A 20,177-nucleotide genomic window follows, 5' to 3' on the forward strand; every position below is an offset into this window, starting at 1 on the left:
TTTTTCTAACCAGGTGCAGGAGCAATGCATTTGCAAAAGCATCTGGCTATACATAATTCTCCTCTAGAAATGCAGCCAGAGGTGGAAGATGCCCCACATAGATCTCTGCCAGCACAGCTGAAAGGAGGTAAGGTCAGAAGCTGCTGTGAATGCACAGTTGGATCACACATAGCCTGCAACTTTCACATGAAGGGTCCTTGCAGCTCTGTCTGTTAGTAAAACGCTATCTTGGGGCGAAAAGTGATTTCTTTCTGAACTGTGTAGTTTGTCTTCTGGGAGAATGAGCAACTGGCAGCGAGCATCAGCCCTGTCCACTGAGAGATGTAAGACCACGTGGGACAGTGAGGGAGATCACAGGAGTGAGGAGGGGGAGCTCCAGAGTAGTCTCAGAGGCTATTTTGGAAAAATATGGGCCGTGTGTTTTTTGCAGCTTTTGGCTGTAGCTGCCAAACCCGTGACCAATTGCAGGCCTGCTGGTGAAGCTGCTCTGCTCCCTGCTGTGCTGGCTCTCTCACCCCCAGCACATAGTTATTTCTACCTTAAGTCACCTGGCATTTTGGGGTCCATCAAACAAATTTATGCCTGGAGGCAAACTGCAAACTACCTCTACCCCTGTCAGGAGGGTCAAGGAGAAAAACCCATCTCTTTGTCTGTAAGAGATACATGGTGACTCCTCAGTCTGTGAGGAATTGGCACATCTTGGGAGAAACAATTTCAGAGAAGCCTGGAGGCACCAACCAACAGCTAATGTCCTGCTGTCTTCTAGATGCTATTCCCTTAAACTCCAACAAGTAAAAAGGAAAGGTCTTTCCCAGCATTTTTGCCAGAAAGATGCATATTCCTGCATTGCTCTCCCTGGAGTTACTGGAAGACAGCTAGCTGGATTGTTTATATTATCCCAAGACAAAATCCCTGCTCTGGCCTGTTGGCATCGCTAAGTGGTATTGTTTAACCCGCGTGTGCAGCAGCTTGCTCATGGACATGCTTGCTTTCTTTTTAGCCCCATTGCATCAGCAATTCCAGTCTTTATTCACCTACTAATGAATTATACATTGATTATACAATAAGAGCTCTCTGCGTCGATGGGCTGGGCAATTGCTCTTCCACATGGCACCTCACAAAGCGCAGCTCAGCCCAGCTGTGGCCCAGCCCTTTCTGATTCCCTGAGAAAAATAAATGTTCACTTTCTGGGCCCATGATCTGAGAAGAGGGAGTGTCTGTGTGGATGGGAAGCCCGCTCAGGTTTGCTCTCCCTTGGCCTGAGCTCCAGCAGGAGCTGATGCTGTCCTTCCCCACTGCTCCCCATCCTCCCTTCTGCCTTATATAACCTGACCTATCACCATAGATACGTTGATATAAATATTTAAAGATGGCAGAGAGACAGACCACGCAGATGGGAACCATTTGTTGAGTTTATTAGAAACAGAAACTTCAGGCACAACTACAGGTCTCTGCTTGCTGCATCTCCCTCCCCAGAGGCTGTGAGGCAAGTGTGACCCCCTGGGCTATCACAGTGTTTTGACTGAACTTGCAGATATGGGCACGGGGATTTTTGGATGAACATGTACCAGCTGCTCCTTCTGGGGCAGAGAAAGGTATTCTGAAAATGTCCCCTTAGTTATGGGGATGAGATTTCCAATATTATTTTTTTTTCTACTCAAAATGAAAGCGTTGCGGGGCTCTGCAGCGGTGTAGACAGGTCTCTCCTGAGGCACAATGGAGCTCTATCTTCCCATTGCCATAGACCAGTACGGACACTGCAGGTTGCCCTTGATCAGGTCCCTACCTTAAAAAACAGTATTGTGGAGTATTGGCTGCCTAGGAAGTTACTCCTGTGAGCTCTGGGACTATTAGCCTCCCACAGGAAGAATTTCTGCGCTTCTTTTCATGCAAGTCCAAAATGTCCTATTTAAAGACTTTGGTAATGCTGCGGTTGTTTCTTTTTTTACAACCACAGGTAAACTGGAAATCCAAGCTATTTCTGTCATATTTTCCACTAAAAATAAGAGGTAGTGGTTAAAAGCTAACCAGTACTTCACCCACAAGATGATGTGTGTTTTATTCCCATGGTTTGTCCACCATTTCTGTGCTCGTTGAGGAGGATAGGTGGATTGCCACACAAGCCCAAGCCACGCAGCCAGAGTATCACAGCAGCAGACATTCTGTGGTCCTCAGTGGATGAGGAACTCCCATCTGCTCTTCCAAATCTCTCAGAGACCCTGGTCAATAGAGCCTGCCTCGATTTTAATTGAGGGCCGCCATCCCTCCAGTCACAGGTGTAAGAGGTGGGGAGGATATGTGTCTGTCCTCTCTCTTCATCCCTCTGTGTTGCTTTCTATGAAACAATAGGGCTATTAAGGTAGAGCTGCTGGAAGGCTGGTGGGCTGGGAGAAGCAGGCTCAGAGTCCCAGCGATTGGGTTTGCCAAGTCCCACTGGCAAGGGACGCCCTGCTAAACCCGGACTGGGAGGCAGCTCAAGCCGCATCTGCTCTAACAGACTATGGTGAGTCATACTCATTGAGGCCAAAACCCACAATCATGACACTTACTTTTATAAACAGGTTCACGAAAAAACCCAACGACCCAAGCCCGACAGACAGAGGAAAAATACTGCAAGCGCCCCCGCTCTCTGTGGCTTCACTCTGCCTGCAAACCCAATTGTGAAAGCACATTTAAATGTCAGCTTGGACATTTTTTAGTTCGGTGTTTGGGGATTTTTTTTTTTTAAACTTTATTTTAGAGTTTATCTTTTTATTTCAGTGATGCAAGGTTTGGGAGGTAGGTAGCTTCTTTACAGCCCTGCCTGCAGGTGGCTGCTCTGTGAACAACTGTATTATCATGGCGCACTATGAGCATTCCAACCAGCCCAGCCTCCTTGAGAAGGGAAGTCATCAGCCCTATTCATAGCACTCACACATGATACCAGCACGTGACACTGAGACATGAACTGAATTTTTGCAAATTAGTTTTATTTATTTATAAAGCAGCATTTTATAAAGAGCTGATAAAGCCACTGAGAGCCTTGGGAACGCAGTTGTGGTACTTTATGGGCTGTACAGCAAGTAGCACAGTGTGAAAAATGAGTACACAACATGAGAAATGAGTATGCAATGCCTGAAATCACACGTAGTACTGGGAAACAGTATAAGTTATCTTGTCGTTGTGCTATGGTGGTGGTCTTTTTCTTCCTGTACCTCAAGGTCAAAGTTTTCAAATGTACCCAGCTGAGCTGCTTAAAATAACACCAACAAAAATGGACAAAGCTCAAAATCCTTTTCTACCTCCAACTTTTGGAGAGGACTTTTTTGGTATGGCCAGTTTAAACCCAGTAGGCTTTAGCTTGTAACTGGGAGCTTCTTGATCTAAGAGATGGTGAGGCTGTGCCCCTGCTCTCCCTGCCAGGCCCACATTTGTCCCTGAGCAACATGTACTCTAACAGAACCTGAAGGAAGGTCCCAGAAATAGGACTATATTGGCTCCAAATGAAATTGTTTGCTAATACAATTTTCAGAGGATAGGAAAAGTTCTATTTTTTGTTTTCCAATTCCTTCACTCCCCAACATAGCAGGAAAAAAAGGCAGAAAACAAGAAAAGAAAAGCAACAGGCTGGGGAGGGGTGGTGGGGGGGGGGGAACCACACAAAGAAAACCTATCCCAAGCTCCCTGGAAGCAGTTTCAATGCCAACGTTGTGGCAGTGATTGCAGCTGGGGTTTCCTGCTCTCCAGTGCACAAAAGTTGGTTTGAGACTCGTTTTCCCTCATAGCTGGTGGGGCTGCTGCTACTGAAGGCCTTATTGCTTTGCAGCTGATTCCTTTCTCTCCCTCACACAGACTCTCCAAGCAGCTCGTCTGAGAGTTTTTCTGGAAACAGCTGCCTTACTGCACGAGAGGCTCTTTGGTTCATATAGTCTTCTGCCTCCAACCTCTACTCTTTTTTTTTTTTTTTGTGGAGGTGCGGGTGGGTGTATTTTTGTTTCAATATTTGTAGCTGGAAAGGATGGAGGTGTAGAAAAAAAAAAAGTTGTGGGTTGCTCTGGTGTAGCAAGTGAGCAGCTTCGGAACCTGCTGTTATCCTGGTCGATGAGCAGGAGCCACCCAGAATTACAGCTATTGCTGTAACCAGATGGGTCGTGCTGATAATTTGGGATAGCAGTTACATGCATAAATAGCCTTGTGAAACTCAGGCTTTGTTGGTAAGTCTGGATGAGTGAATGTGGCTTAGAGACAAAGGGGTTATGAATCCATGGCAAGCCCACAATCGAGGACATACTCAGCATAAGTAATTAGGGAGCAGGGCCAACTTCTATTCATTCCTGGTCCCCACTGCCATGGAGCACCGTGGGTTGTTACTGAGGGGCAAGGAAGGTTTTGATGAACATGATAGAGCCCTGGAGCAACTCACTCCTGAGGGCAACAGAATGATTTTGGAAAAAGTTGACTCATTTTCAATGTACGTGTGTAGGAAACGTGTGCTTAGCTAACAGCACGTTCCTGCCTATGGCATACATGACAGGGAAGACTCTATCAGATGGAGTGTGAAAATATTTGGCTCAGAAGCTGACCCCTGAAATACTTTGCTCGAGGAAAGTGCCCAGGCAGAAAGAGGGCATGTTTCCACGGATGAGGCTGCGGGCGGGTGCCAGGTTCATATTTAGCATGGTAAGGTGCTGACCTTGGCTGGAGCTGCTCGCTGCTGCCTTTTCCAGGCATCCTCTTACACTCTGGTTGTGTGACAACTACCCTGTCCCTAGAGAAGCAAATGAGCTTGCTGGAAGCATAACATGGGGAGAGCAATTTATACTTCCAGGGATGAGCAAGTGGACCAAAATGGGTCTCAGGCAAAAGATTGGGAAATTTCATTGTGCTTCTACTGCATAACTTTCAGGGTGAGTTAACTAAAATGTCTAAGTCATAGTGTCAGCCTTATTTGAACTGTGGACATGTGTGACCCAAATCTCTTTGGTGGGCAACCCTGAAGCCCCCCAGATGCTCTTGTGACCCAGTAACTGAGGGAAAGCATCCTGAGTAGTTCTACTGAACTTGATGAAATTGCCTGCAGCACTTAATCGACAAGCTTAGGCAAAAAATGTGTGGTGATCAGAGCTCAAGATAAAACTAGAGGGTGAAAAGAATGAGGAAATGCTTCTCTGTCCCTGTGGCTGCACTTGTGTGTAGAAAACTTTGCTGTGAGCTGCCCCTGATGGGTAAAGAAAAGAAAACAAAAAGGGGAAAAAAAAGAAACAAAAAAGAACACACATTAAAAAGGAAAAAAAAAAGAAAAATGGAGGGAAGAGATGAGAAAAAATTGGGGAAGATAAAGGAAAGATGGTAAAAAAAGCAAAAGGGAGGAAGAGAAAAGAGAAAAGGAAAATAAGGACGAAGAAAACGAAAAAAAGAGGAAGAGAAAAAAGGAAATAAGGGGGGAAACAGAAAAAAGTAAAAAGAAGTAAAAAGGGTTGAAGAGAAAATAAAAAGGAAATAAGGAAAAAAGCAAAAAAAATGGGGGAAGATGAAAACAAAAAAGTGAGAAAGGAAATAAGGAAATGGGGGGGGGTTATAAAAGAAAAAAAGAGAAAAAAAGGGAAGAGAAAATTCTAAAGAGGAATTTTTCCAAAGGAAAAATGAAAAAGGAGGAAAATAATAGAAAAAGAAGAAAAAAAAAAAGAAAAAAAGAAAGGAAAAAAGAGAAAGAAAAAAGAAAAACGAGGGGAAAAGGAAAGGGGAAAGGGAAGTAGAAAAAAGGGGGGGGGAAGAGGAGGAAAACAGCAGCCAACCCCGCGTTTCGGGAAGGGGCGGGGGGGTGAATGCCGACCCCCCGTTCTTGGAGCCGGCGGGGCGTGTCCAGGGGCGTGTCCGGGGCGGGGTTCGGGGCGGGGTTCTGGGGCGCGGGGCGGGGCGGGTTATCTCCGCCCGCGCCGCCGCCCCAGCACAGCACAGCGGCAGAGATTTGGGAGATCCGTCGCCATGGGGGTGGAAGGCTGCACCAAGTGTATCAAATACCTCCTCTTCGTCTTCAACTTCATCTTCTGGGTGAGCACCGGGGTGGCGGGGAGGGGGAGGGGGGGCTGAGCCCCCCCCCCAGCCTTTAAATAATGGGGCTGCGATACGGCTCGTCTGCCTGCGCCGGGGTTTAACCTCTTTCTTGGCCCCCAGCACTGAGACTTGCTGCTTGGGATGTACCTTGTGGGCCGCCTGTTTTTGGGGATTTTTTTGTGGGTTTTTTTTTTTTTGGGGGGGGGAGGAAGGGCTGCTTATCCTTTGCTCTTTTTTTTTTATTTTTAACGCATGCATATGTATATATGTTTATTGTACATGTGTGTGTATTTATGTATGGGGTTTATATAGACACAGAGAGAGGGAGGTGGAATCGTAGGACGTTTTGAGGTTGGAAAAGCCCTTTAAGATGCTCGCCTCCAGCGTTACAGATGTTTATACGCGCTCTTTCGGAGCGGAAGGAGGGGGAGAGCCGGGGGTGGGCGGGGGCTGCCGCTCCCGCAGCCCCTGTTGCTGTGGGTCTGCGCCGGGGAAAGCGGCGCTCCCCAGCCAGGGAGAGAGGGAGAGATGCAGAGATGCTGCCAGGCGGAGGGATGGGAGGCGCCGGCCCTGCCGCCCGCCGCAGAGGAGGGGGGTGTTCAAAAAAACCACGGGCGATCGGGGCTGGCTTTGCGCCCCCCGCCCCGGAGCTGGCGGGAGTGCCCGGCCTCGCCGCTCCAACCGGGGACCGCTGCCCGCGCAGCCTGGGAAGTTATTTTAGGATGCAAATTCTATCCAGTCTGGACAGGCTGCCTTTCCTGAGAAAGTTTCTCCTGAAATAATCCATCCAGACATGCAGCTAATTTAGCAAAAAGCGGCGTTTCCCTGCAAACCAGGTTTGTCCCGGTTACAAACCCTCCGGCAGCGCGGGGCTGGCTGGCAGGAGACTCTCTCTCCCTGCTCCCACGCCCGAGGGCAACGAGATGTGCCCGAGCAGGCTGCTGGTTTCAGTTTTTAACAGGCTGTTTTCCATTCCCTAAAATGCTTTTTTTTCTCCGAAGTGATCCCAGCCCCACCCTGCCAGGCAAGGCACCAATCTCTGGGCGCTGGCTGCATGGCCAGGATGTGGCCCTTGTCCAACACCCTTTTCTGACACCCCACTCTCTTGTCAAGGATTTGTTGGGGTTTTTTCTTAATATTTTCCCACAGCAGAAAATGTAGCAAGGAGGGCTGGAGAGGTGGGAAGAAGGGGAGGAATGCTTTCCAGAGAGAGCAAACCCTGTCTTGGCAGCTGGAGCTGTGCTGCCAGGCTGGAGCCCATGCCTGCTGACTCCTCCCTGGGGCTGCATGGAGAGGCTCTTTGGGGGAGGTTCCCCCCTCTGGGAGGTGAAAGGCTTAACCAGGTCAAAACTGGCCTTGTTTCAGGCCTCTTTGCCTTGTTTCTGGGTATAAGGCTGACCAAGGGCAAGATGAGGAGCTCTGATGACAGTGGTGTTAATTGATACCTGACGTGTTTTCAGCTGCATGAATGCGGGACAGTTCTGGGGTGGTTTGGTTTCTTTTTAACCTTTTCCTCCACCCTTAAAATGGCAGGATGGAGGTGGGTAGGGTTGTCTGTGAAGTGTTGTTCCTTCCGAGTTATCATGTTTATCCCAGGGCTTTTTCTTCCCTTCTGGTTCTGATTTCCTGCCATTCTTGTTGAAGAAGCTGCCGGCTGTGCATGTGAGGGAGGAAGGGTCCCCTGGGTGGCAGGAAGGATGCTTGGGGGTCTGCACAGCCACTGCTCCTCAACAAGCTCACCCACTCAGCTCAGTCTTTTGCAAAACAGTTGATGTTTTATAAATGGGCATTTTACTTCCAAGAGGAATAGCCAATCTGTACAATTTTTCTGTTAGGACTTCTGGTGCCTTGCCCTAGCCCTTGTAGAGTGCTCCCTGGGAGTGGTGGGGGGAGATGCTTCAGCTTCTCCCAAGGAGAGGTGCCTGTGGTCTGGGACCCACTGGCTCCCCAAAACACTTCCCAGCGGTGGACTTGCCAATGGCCAGTACCCTTGGACCATCTCCTGTGCGGATTGATAGCCTGGACTTCATTAGAATTAACAATGCTTTCTGTGAGGCTGGCCAGCTGAAGGGTGGTTGATTACCAGATCTTAGAGTTTTCATGCCTTTCTATGTTGTCTTTTGAACTAGTAGTCAAAGGGAATATTAGGTTTACCATGAAGCAAAGGCGGTTAACAGCCAGCCTGGCATCCCCAGCTGGGGAGGGATGCCTTGATTTGCCGGCAAAGCATGATGGCCCTTTTCACAGGGTGGCATTTAAAGACAGAATGTGGTGCTGAGCACCCTTGCTGCAGGGTGGCTGTGTCAGGGCACTGCCGTTGACCCCAGGGAGGTGTGAAATGGAGCACCTGCAGCCCTGTGGCCCTGCCAGCTAGTTAGCATGCAACAGCCGGCAGGCTGCTCCTGCTTATTTGCTTGTCATTTGCCTTGTGCCCAGCTGACGGGCCCTTTTGATGAAAACAAGCGAGAGGCAGAGCCCAAAGTTGGGCAGGCCCCATGCTGTGCTGCACAGGAGCTTGCTCCAGCGCCCGAGAGGAAGAAAGGAAGCAATTCTCAGCCTTAACGGTGTTAATAAGAAAGATGCTTGGATAACTTTTTTTAAGTAGCCCTGCTATCCTGCTGCCGTGTAAATAAACTGACACCCCCCTGGCTTCCTCCCTCTTCCTTCCCCTGGCAGTGCAGGGGGAATTTCACAAAGCTACTATGTTGAGAACTAGTGGGAAAAGGTGGCCCTGCTGCCATCTCCTTGCCCTCTGTTCCTGGGATGTTTGTTTTATTTGATTTTTTGGGATTGTTTTTCCTTTGTGCATGCATTTTTGAGAAGAAGATGCCAAGGTTACGTGCTTGGTCCAAGATGGCTCTCAAAGGAGCAGTGGCAGCTGCACAGACCACATGTATAAACAGGTGCCTGTCCAAGGAAAGAAGGGGTCCCCATGTGTTTCACAGTGACATCCACCTCACGTGTTTCACAGTGATGTCCGCCTGCCAAAGTGGTGGAGGAGGCCATAGTCAGCATTGGGGGACTTCACCTGGTTAGCAAAGCACAGGGCTGGAGAGACAAAAGCTTTTTTGTGCTGCAAACTTCTCCTGAAACCTTCAGGTGGCTGGCAGCAAGGGGATGTTCTGCCCTGTGAGAAGGAACAGTGCCTGTATCTGTTACTGGGCAATGCACAGCCCTGAGTGGGACTGGGCTGGGCATGTGGCAGGTGAAGCTGCTTCTCCATCCCATTCTTAGTGGATAGCTGGAGTTTGACTGCTCTCCTGAATTATCCAAATCCGATAGCAGAGTACAGTGCATGGGGCTGAACTGACCACCACTGCAAAGAGTCCCTGGGGAGGCCGAAGGAAGCCAGTGAGCTATTTTAAAATGTAATTAAACATAACCAAGGAGAAATCGACTTGCTTGGAGAAGGATCGCCCAGCTTATTAGCTAATACAGCCCATGGCAGCCTTCCAGGTCTAGAGCACTGCTGGCTGCCCTACCAGAGAGGTGTCTAATTAAAAGGAAGAGCCTGCTCCTAATGCCATTTTCCAGGCACTGTGTAACTCTTTTTTCATGTGTGCGTTGAGGGGATATAGTACGATCTGGGTGCAAAGGGCAGGAAAGGCAAGAGCAGAGGGAAGGTGGAGGTGAAAGTCTGTTTCAACAGTGTTGAATTGAAAGAGAAGGGGTAGAGGAATTGAATATTTTCTTGTGCAACACTGGAAAATCTGTGAACCCTGCCTTGGAGTTTGCAAAGCGTGCACAAAGGTACCTGGTGTTGGTGATGAGGGGTTACGGTGTGAGGAGGTGGCAGCTCTCTGTGTTGGTGGTCCCATGGTGACAGTCCTGCTGAGTGGCTCATGACCCTCCCAGTGTGATGAGAAAGGTGGCTGCGTATCACTGCTCACAGGTTTAAACGAAGAACAGAAAATCTCATGGTTCATGCAGCATGCAGCTCTGAAACACAGGCTTGAAATAACTCTGTGGACTAACAAAGTAGTTTGCATTTTGTTCTGGGTGCAGACTTGTGCCGAGCTCTGATGCAATGCTGTTGGTGATAGCGCCTGGCTGGTTTGGTTATTGGTCTCTCTTGGGAATCACAGAGAGCCTTGTGAGCAGCAAGAATTTGATGCTGACCCAGCATCTTCTCCTACCGTTTGGGCTTGGTATCCTGGGACGATGTACAGGCAAGCATATTTCCACATGTGTTTGACCCTTCAGCTGTATCATACCTGTGTTTGAAGGGCAAGCAAGAGGTTTCCTTAGCAGGTTCAGTACCTGGACTCAGGTTTTCCTGCTGATGGGTCTCTGGGATGTGTTTCTGGACTCTCTGTCCAGTGAACACAGTCCTACCATCAGCTACAAAACCTCTCCTGAAGTCTCTGCATACAGAAGGGTTTTTGAAGAGATGGGTGCCCTGCCTATACCCAGTTTTAGTTAAATGGGCTGAGCTGCAGCCATAAGGAGGGAGTGCTGGTGGCTGGAGGGGGGATTGCTCAGTTTTCCTGAGGTAATTCTTCTATCACCCATAGTAGTGCTTATCTCCTGCAAGAGCATTAACGTACGACGCCTTGAGAAACACTTTGATCCTGCACTGTGCAAGTGCCTTTCACTGTACGATTAAGAAGGGAAAGCAGTTGTATTACCATTGTAGTTCAATGCTTATGTACTGGGCCAAATTTTCAAAGTAATACCTGTAATTGTTTTTTCTCTCTGCTGTGAGTGTTTAAACCCTGTGAAGTGCCACTTCTGTCTGCAGTAAGGATCAGGCTGTGGCAGGCGGGCAGCCTGCAGGCTCGGTGCTCTCCGTCTTAGGGCCCTGCTTCTGGATTTTGGTGCCGGATTCCCACTCTCCTCTCATTCATCAAGCTTTATTTGGCCTCTGGCATGCTGCTCCTCTGGGAGTGTTCCTCTGGAGCTTGTTTTGAAAAGCTCTGCACTGTTGTGGGGCTGGTAACTATAGGCACCAGCAGAGAATTTCACTCCAGCCGGCAGCTCTATTAATAGCTGCTGCTGGAAGGTGTGCTGCTGGGAGCAGGGCATGGGCTGCAGGCTGCCTTCCTTCTCCTGCCTGCAGAGCACGGGGATCTTCCCAAATGCCCTTTCGGCAATTCTTGGGCAGGCCTTGCCTGCAAGCTTTCAGCCTGACCTTTGGAGGCCGTTGTGCTGTGGAAGGCAGCAGAAAGACCACGCTGTGCTTTTCAAGAGTCCTGTCTGCTGCTGCTGCTTGTGAGCGCCTGTGCCGAGCTCGGCATGGCAGATAAGCTTCTAGGTTGCATGGCTGTCAAACTGCAACTGTGTGTCCGATTTAAGTCACTTTCCCTGTTTACACCCTCCCCAAGGACTCCAGGACATCCCAACAAGCAGCACAGGGGTTGATGTCTAGTGCTTCTCACCTTAAAATTTCAAATGCCTTTTTGGCGTGAAGACGTGCCGTCGTAGCGTGGAGACTCTCGCAGCAGCAAGCTGAAGTTTCCAGGTTCATGGGCCACCGTTCAGCCATCAGTCCCTTGCTGCACCCCAAGCCCTTTCAGCGCTTCCGTGAGGCTCAGCTATTTGCAATAGAAAAGAAATTCATCTTCTGCTTTCCAGGAGGTGAAGTGCAGGATGCGGGCAGGCTTGGTGCTACCTGCACACATTCCATGGGTTCCTCTCTTGCCCACCTCGGTCCTCAAGCTGGTAGAGCAGAACCTGTAAGGTCCTAGCACAGATCTTGCAAGGGCGTGTATGGCCCTTCCAAAGCTAATTTCCATCAAGTTATGAGTCTCTATCTCCTTGCTTTTTCCCCACTCACACTGAGTGCCAGCAACAAGATGATGTTTCATTATTTACACTGCACATATTGGAAGATATGATACCTGCTGCTCCACCTAGAGAACCCCAAATGACGTGGGAGCAAAGCATTCAACCCCAAATTAGCAGTTGGTTCTTGGTCCAACATGCTTCAGCCTTGGCGAGCCACTTCATCTTTCTGTGTCCTTTCCCACCTGAAGGAGGGGGCATTCAGTGTTACTCCATCTTGGCTGCTTTCCAGATTGTGCTGGAGAGGAGCCGTGGGGAGCCCTGGCTGGACTTCTCAAGTGGGTCTGGGTACTGCCCCCATGAAGGGCTCTGCTTCTTGGTGGTGTAAGGGAAGCTGCAAACCTGTGCAGCCTGAAAACCCGTTAAAAATATCCATCATTAATCACAAAACAGCTAAAATTCGTTAAGCTTTCTTGGCAGCATCCTGCTTGTTGTTAGTAGTGGAGTAGTGGTGGTATTTCAAAGGCATTGCAGCATGGGCTCTGCCAGCAGCACTTTTGCAGGAAGATGAGAGCTTCTCCCAGCCCTTAGGCTTACACAGGTTGGGAAGCGTGGCCCTGTGATGGCAGGACTGGCCATGGCCATGAGAAGTGGCACTGCTAAAAATACAGCCCTGTGAAACTGCTGGCACCTCCACTTCCCTCCTTCACTCACTTGAGCCACAGAATGTCTGCTTTGCTTTGGCATGACTGGCAAGCCAGGACTTCTTCCTCTTCCTCCTCCCTGCCAGGAAACCTATTCCAGAGAAGGGTGGAGGGAAGGGAGCAGGAGGAAAAGGGCTGGAGGCAGCGGAAGGGAGGTGATGCACATCCTGGCATATGGGAGTTCTGGGAAGCAATAGGCAAAGGTGGGGGCAGCTCAGAAATGGGGTACACCACATGAAAAGGGGGAACGGGGCCATTCCTTGCATCCCTCATTCATAAGAATTTCTTGTGAAGGGGAGGAGTGACTAAGCTGTGAAAAATGTGTTTGTTCCTTTGTCCCACAGCTGGACCTGGGAAATTTTAGGGTGGACAGCATGTCAGTTGGTGAGGCTCAGTCCAGGAGGGAGCCTCACTGCATGCACTGTGGATGGGGCAGCAAACCAGGACTGCACACATGCGATGATAAGGGTACTCATATGGTGAGACCTCATCATGTGGGATACCATCCCATCACCTCTCAAGGACAGGCTGCCTTTTCCCTCCCTTAGGCAGCATTTGATGGGGACTTCCCCCTGTGTCGAGGAGGAACGGCATTCCTGAGAAAGCAAGCCTTGGGCAGGCAGGATCCAGCTGGAAAAGTCTAGCTGTCTGTGGAAGAAGCAATAAATCTCTGGGAGCTGGAAAATAGCGGTAAAGAGGAAACGCTGGAGCCTGCTGCGCCACCTCTGCTGTGCCGGCGGGCTGTCCGGGGCGTGAGGTCCGGGGCCAGCCCTGTCCTGGGGAGCACTGGTGATGTGCCACTGCGAGTGCCGTGGTGCCGGCAGGGGAAGGGCTGGCTGGGGAGGTCGGCTTGTGGAAAGGGGATCAAAGACCGACACGCTGCTGGTGTTGGCTGAAGTTGCAGCGTTTCGATTATTGGTTTCGTTAAAGCAGTCCCCAGAAATTTAAATGGAGAGCTGTGCTGAGCACTTGGAGTGTATCATGACAAGCAAGGGACCGAAGCCTCTGCGGCGTTGCTGTCTGGCAAGCTGGGCACGCGAAGAGCAGTGGGATAACCTGCACGAGATCACAGATATCTGCAGCAGAAAAAAACAGGGATAGTATATGTATATGTATGAGAATGGGCAGCCTAGAGATGAGCATGACACTCGTCAGTGGTTGGAGCTCTTCTGGCTCTCATATTGGTAAACAGCAGCAGTTGTAGGATGGAGGGGGAAGAAAATACCAAACTTATATCTGGAAAAAGTTGTTTTATTAAAAATGATATTATCTCAAGTAAGGTACATTGGAAGTCAGGGTTACTGTGGTAAGCTGACAAGGTTTTCTCCCTCTTGTTTTCTTTCCTTTGGGAAGAAAGATGCCTTAATTATGTTCCACGCTTCTTGGTGGTGGAAGGATGTATGGCTCTCATGGAAAAAGTTATTCTTCATCATAGCCTAAACCCTGTTTTCATTACTAAGTGAATGTCATTTTCTCTTAAGAAATCCAGCTGCTATTGGATAAAAGCTTCCATTCAGAAGTCCTACAAGCTCTGTTAAAAAAGCAAATGGAGTCGGGCAGTGCGGGAGGGACTTGGGGTGTTCCTGGGGTGCATTCAGGATGAAACAGGGAACATCTGGAGTTGGTTCAGCTGGCTGTGTTAGGCAGACCTCACTGCTGGGATGGGTTTGATGTTAAGCTGACATTCCCAAATGACTAAAAAATACCTCGAGGATAGCTTGCGGCCTGCTTTTGATTCTGTCGTGCATTTTAGGGCAGATTTGATTGGAAAGGAGCTACTGGTGTCACCCTAACCTCACCATGGGTGTCAGGGGGTGCTGGTGGGTGGGTACTGCTGGCTGCAGAGGGCAGCATGCCAGGGCAGAGCAATGTGTCCTTGCAGGCAGAAAACCAAAACAAAAAGGGCTGCAGCCTTTTTTTTTTTCCGTTTCCCAGCCAGCACAGAAACACAGATCTTCCTCAGGATCCCTTTTTCCTTAGCAGCCACCAAGAGACCTTTACTTTAAGAGTGGCACTGATTAATTTGGGGACGTACCCTTTCTTCTGGGAGGATAAACATGAACTTTGTTACGCTCTCAGACAATGAACAAGCCACACCAGGCTGGATTTGAGTAACTTTCTGCGAAGCTACAACCTGCCTTATTTGGAGCTGGACTTCAGCACAGATTGGCTTTCGTGACTTTTCTCCATTGCCAGTGTTTGGAAAACCTCAGGCTGTCCCAAGTGCAGGAGGGATGGAGGGACCATGGCAGCAGGGAAGTTGCATTAGTTGCTGTGGGAGAAGTGTTAAAAGCTGATTACTTTGGTGGCAAATTGGGGAAAGGCTTGCAAAAATCTTCCCTCCCTCTCCAGGAGCTTGTGGGGATTTTCTCCATCCGCGAAGTGGAAAAGTCCCAAGGACAGCTTACCCTGTGAATTTGGCACAAATGGTGTGGGTTTGCCCCAGCTTCAATGGTACCCCTGTAAAAATCTCGTGACTGGGATTTGTAAAAACAAGCAAGGAGGAAACCACCACCTGACCTCCCAAGGGGCAGAGCCAGGCTCCCATCGACAGCCTGACTTGCCAATTCCAGTCCTCTTGTGTTCACTGAGGCTCTGCTGTGCGTGCACAACTGGAGTCTGCATGTACACTGAACAAACTTTTTAAAAATCTTTTTTAATGTGACCTTTATGGTGCCTACCATGCCTGTAGCTGACCTGACTCAGATCCTTCTAGAAAAAGCATGTTTCCACTTCTGTACTCTTTGGTAGTTTTCTTCCCTTTTGTAAGATGAATGGCTTCCAAGCATTTAGAACACTCAGAATTAAATTGGCATTTGAACAGGTGCTTCCAGCCTTTTCAGAGCAGTGATATTGAATTCTTAAGGTTTTGGATTTTTTTCAGCAGGTAGTTATTTTTTCCCCCTCTCTCTTATGCTTTTAAATGGAAGAGGGGTGTCATGGAGAACACAGCAATTCCTGCTGCAAATGGTCTAGTTTGAGCTAGAGTGCCCCCATTCTGCTCCCATCTTCTGCTGCCATTCCCAGCCCCTCCCCGAAAGAGAAAACAGGGAGGAGCTCAGTTATAAAACTTCCCATTGTTTGTTCATAAATATCCCAGTGGCAAGCTGATGCTCCATGCACAGAATGTATCTCATGTTTGAAGTGTGGTTTCATGCTTGCCCTGAGGGTCAGTCATACGTGTTGGTGTGCACACCATGGTGTGTATGTGAGTGTGCTGCTCTTCTGCTGTTCAACAGTGTGGAGAAGGCATCAGTCTCAGCCTGGAGGCCTCCAAAAGCAATGTGGTTGTGTCTTGGCCTGAATTGATGCCTTGCTCCCCTTCAGTTCCTGTATGAGGACATTAGGGAAAGCCATATATACCAGAGGAACACTAGGTCTGTTCAGACTGGAAGCCCGCCCCTGGATGGGAAGTAGTGTCTATGCAAGACTTAGGGACAGAGGGGAAAAATGGATAGTTCCCCCACATTGAAATGAAATGATGTGATAACAGCCCATTGGAAAAAGGGAGTAATTGGGGTTGATCCTAACTTCTATCGAACAGCTCTCCAAAAAACCCCAGTGGTGCTTCTTGTGCTGCTTGGATGAGGCTGAGCCTTTCATTTTAATAGCATAATGAAATAGCTCTTGGGAAAGAAATCAGCTGCAGGAACTGGAAAGGGCTTTGCACATCCCCAGAATGTGGGGTTTTCTCATATAGTAGGGAGGATCATGTGGTTTATGTGGTATGGGGCACAAAACCTATTGTAAGGGTGGGATGATGGTTGGGAAGGATGTTCTTTTACATTTGCAGGAAGATAAAAAGCAAGTCTTCTGCTCCTGCCTGAAAACTGCCATTCTGGGTCCCACGTGGCTGGAACAGTGGATAACCCTTGCTTCCCTCTGCTTTCTCCCCAGCTGGCCGGAGGCATCATCCTGGGAGTGGCCCTGTGGCTCCGGCATGACTCACAGACAACGAATATCCTCTACCTGCAGCTGGGGGAAAAGCAAGCCCCCAACACCTTCTATGTTGGTGAGTATATCTGGGAATGCTGACGTTGCTGTGTGGGTGTTAGACCTCAGGGTGGCCTGCAGTGTACCCAAAAGCAGGGCAGCAAGCTTCAGGTGAGCAACAAGGAGGTCAGAATAAAAATGCCTCCTGCTGCCCTCATACTCTCCAAAATACCTCCTGCCATGCCAGCCAAAACTTTCAATAAATCATAGAATCATAGAATCAACGTTGGCTATGGCCCAAGCACAGAATCCAAAGTCACATTAGCTGAAAGTAAAATGACGTGTTGCATGCAGTGGCTTTTCTTCAGTGCTGTTCTCCACTGCAGTCTCTCCCAGAGCACATTTGGGAAGAGGGGGGACTTCTTGGAAGCTTGTCTTGTTTCCTAAAGGGGTGTAAACGTAGCTGACGGAGTGCCTGGCAGTGGAAAGTGAAGCTTGGTGAGTGCGTGACTCAAGTTCTCCAGGAAGGGCAGGTGGAGCCTCTGTGTGTTACAGTTAAGCCTAGCATGATTTTTGTTAATTTGACAGCATGCTGGCTTACTGGAAGATAAAACCCCCTATTTTTGCCCTGTTCTCCAATGATCCCTTGCAGACAAGGGGGAGCAGCTTGTAAGAGGGGCTGGCTGCCAGGCAGGGGCTGGCTTGGAGCACAAACCGACAGGGCTGGGAACATCGTCTGATCCGATGTCCTGTTCTCACCTGTAGCTAAAATTACTTTCTGGAAAGGATTTTCCATTGTGTTTCCCTGCCTTGCCCATGAAATGGCATGCCTGAGCCCTCTCCCTGGCTATGCCTGATTACAGAATTTGCTTCTGCAGTAAAATAGTGATGGGTTTCCCTCTCTTGCTGTTTCTACTCTGTTGCCTCACACCCAGCATTTCCCCTTTGTAGATCTCAATTTTACAGAACTTGTATGAAGTTAAACTCTATTCTTTCCAGGAACCAGCCCAAACATCTCCTTTTTGGGGGGGCCAACAACTGATATCTCCCTAGTTAACACTTTCTCCCCAAACTTGGGGGACCTGGAGTATGGGGCAGAGTCCTTCTCTCCCACCTGTTGGGCATCTTTTACTCTTCCACCCCTTTTTGTTTTGTCTTTGTCCTTGGCCTTTGCTATTTAGAAGGCAGTGGGGAATGAACCATGGGTCCCACCGCCACACTGGCTTTCCGACACCCATGAACGGCCCATGATTTGAGGCTGGCTGTCTTTTAAAAGTTATATTCAGCAACAGATTGGCCTGGATTCCTTCTGGCAGCTGTAATTTCCATGCAGTAATAACAGAAGAGCATTTCTTTCAGTTGCTGCCTCTCCCAGCCAGACCTCTGGAGTCTGAAGGCTGGGATTTCTTTTTGCTCTTTTTTTTTTCAACCCCTTTTTTTCCTCCCTCCTACAACTGATACTCCCTCATTTTTCTCGTCTGGCATCCAATGTACACATGCACACAATGTTCCAGCTTTGGGAATGGGAACATCTCTGAGCTTGGCCTCCAGAGCTGATTTCCCCACCCCCGCCCCTTGCAAACCACTTTTTGGTGTCTGGCACAGGGCGCTGGTCCCGGGATCTGTCGGGAGGCTTTTAAAGGCTAGCCAGGCTCTGCTGCAGCACTGCAGGACAGGGGGAAGCAATAAACACTGTTAGAGGAGGAAAACTTCCATCGTGGAGTTGGTACCGAGTGAGAAGGGGAAGTAGCAAAGCAGCAGTTTGGTGTCTCCTTGTTTCTCTCCGTGTCTTTTTCCCTGCCTCAGAGTTGCAGTTCTTTGTTTACAGACTCTTTTCCCAGGGCATCTGTGTGTTACGGGACAGGAAGAATAATGAATGCAGCTGGTTGGTGTGTGGGATTTGAGGGCAATGGGGAAGTGGGAGAAAGAGGATGTGGGGAGCAGGGCAGCTACAGGGTACCAGGTGTGATGCTTATTTGCCTTCAGGCCGCTGCAGGAGCAGGAGGAGAGGAGCAGTCCTTGCACTCAGTTTACATACCAGACTGTGACAGCAGCCATCCCTGCAGTTCCCCCCGGGTGCAGGCAGCTGTTCCCCCGCTCCCTTACCAAGCCCACAAGGAAGGGGGCTCCTGGGGGCTGGAGTTTCCCACAAGTGCTACCCCTCCTCCCCGGCACTTTGGCGCTGCATCCAACGAGTTGTCTTGTGGGCTGGCTTGGGAGGTTATTAAACAAACCCTTGTTCGTGGGCTTTTCCTCAGCACGGCGTGCAAACCATCTGATCCCCTAACCACTTGTTGCAGTCTTGGCTTTTGGCACTTCCATTTTGGCTGTGGACCCAATGCTCCGGCAAGTTGGAAGTTAACTGCTTCAGTGCTGAAAAGACCAAGCAGGACCAGGGATGGGGATAGCTGGAGCGCAGTAGTTTCATGCTTTCATGACTGTAAAGGAAACTACTTGCTCTTCATCTGAGCTAGGCTTATGGTCTGATAGGCATTTACTTGCTTTATTTGTAGTTGAAAAACTAAAATCCTTCTTGCCCTTGCATAATACTGCACCTGGAAAGCTCTGTCTTTCTGGAGGTTGGGAAGGTGTTGGTCACAAGGCAGAAAACATCCTTCTAGATAGCTAGAAGCATTGATAAGTTTCTAACAACTGGTTAATCGCTTCTCAGATACTTATTGACCCTACACATAAAGGTCCATTAAAAAACCACAAATAAACAACAAAACTGTGATTCAGTGTGTTATGAGAGCCCATAGCAAAAGGCTGAGCTGGTCTCTCTCTGCAGATACCAGTACAAATTGGAACAATCTGATTTCTCTACAACAAGTTAGTGCTGTGGTGTCACCAGTTTTAAGAACCTTGGGGTTCTTAAAGAGGTAAGTGACACTGGACTTACCGCTTTTGCCCTTTCTCAGGGGGATGACAGTGAAGGAAGTGTGGGAGGAAAAAGCCAGTTTCCTCATTCTTCAAGGATTTGGTTATGTGATGCCTGGAGATGGCTGTTATGGGTGAAATGCTTTGAGGAGGTTGGGGACAAAAGCCTTAACTCCTGTTTCCCTTAAATCCCCATACCAGGATTTCACATTTTGCCCTTGCTGGGCTGCCCATGTGCTGAGTGCTTGTCCCTGCTGCCTGCTCTTCCTGTGCTTTCCCTCAAGCTGCCTGGCAAGGAATGGAGCATGGCAGCTGGATGGTCTCAGCTTCACTCTGTCCTGCCAAATCCAAAATAGGAAATCTGCCTCCAACAGCTCACAGCAAGTGACAGGGTGATACGACCAGTGGCCCTAATTAGCTCGGCCCTGGGAGTGGGGCCAGCCATGATGAAGAGTGACTGAGGATGGGTTTTCCAGAGTTGGGGTGCAGTTTCCCTACAGCTTTCAGGGTGAAGAAGGGGTTTGTTTTGCTCCCATTTAGGTTTTTTATGTTTTATAATAAATCTGCACTGCAGGGCAGTGTCTCCTCCCTGGAGCATGGCGGCACCAACAGCCCTGGGGAGGGGTGTGAGGTTTTGGACAGGCATACGGGTTAAACTTGGCTACTGAGGCTGCTGCTACTGCTTCCCTTCCCTGCCGTCCTGCTGGGTATCACTGCCCCAGCAGAAAGGCAGAAGGAGGTTTTGTGTTTTTTGGTGGGGGGGTTCCCTAGATACCAGGTTGCTGACTCTGAATCTGGCTCCCAGGCTGGTCAGACAGCAAAACCTGAGAAAGACAAGGCAGAGGACAGCTGAGGGCAGCAATGGCTTCAGACTAACGGAGAAGTGGTGAGTGTGCCTGCGAGGTG

The 20,177-nt window shown here is 49.2% G+C and overlaps 1 protein-coding gene across 1 annotated transcript in view; it reads left to right on the forward strand.

Moving 5' to 3' along the window:
* The first annotated feature begins 5,886 nt into the window (after positions 1-5,886).
* CD81 (CD81 molecule) overlaps positions 5,887-20,177 on the forward strand; it is a 33,954-nt gene continuing 19,663 nt past the window's right edge. The window contains exons 1-2 of the mRNA XM_050335524.1: positions 5,887-6,030; positions 16,359-16,473. Of these exons, the coding sequence (XP_050191481.1) occupies positions 5,965-6,030; positions 16,359-16,473 (181 nt within the window). The 5' untranslated portion in view covers positions 5,887-5,964. The remainder of the gene's footprint in view (positions 6,031-16,358; positions 16,474-20,177) is intronic.

The sequence above is a fragment of the Myiozetetes cayanensis genome, unplaced genomic scaffold, assembly GCF_022539395.1.
Source record: "Myiozetetes cayanensis isolate MyiCay16 unplaced genomic scaffold, myiCay2020 scf6-25, whole genome shotgun sequence".
Lineage (NCBI taxonomy): Eukaryota > Metazoa > Chordata > Aves > Passeriformes > Tyrannidae > Myiozetetes > Myiozetetes cayanensis.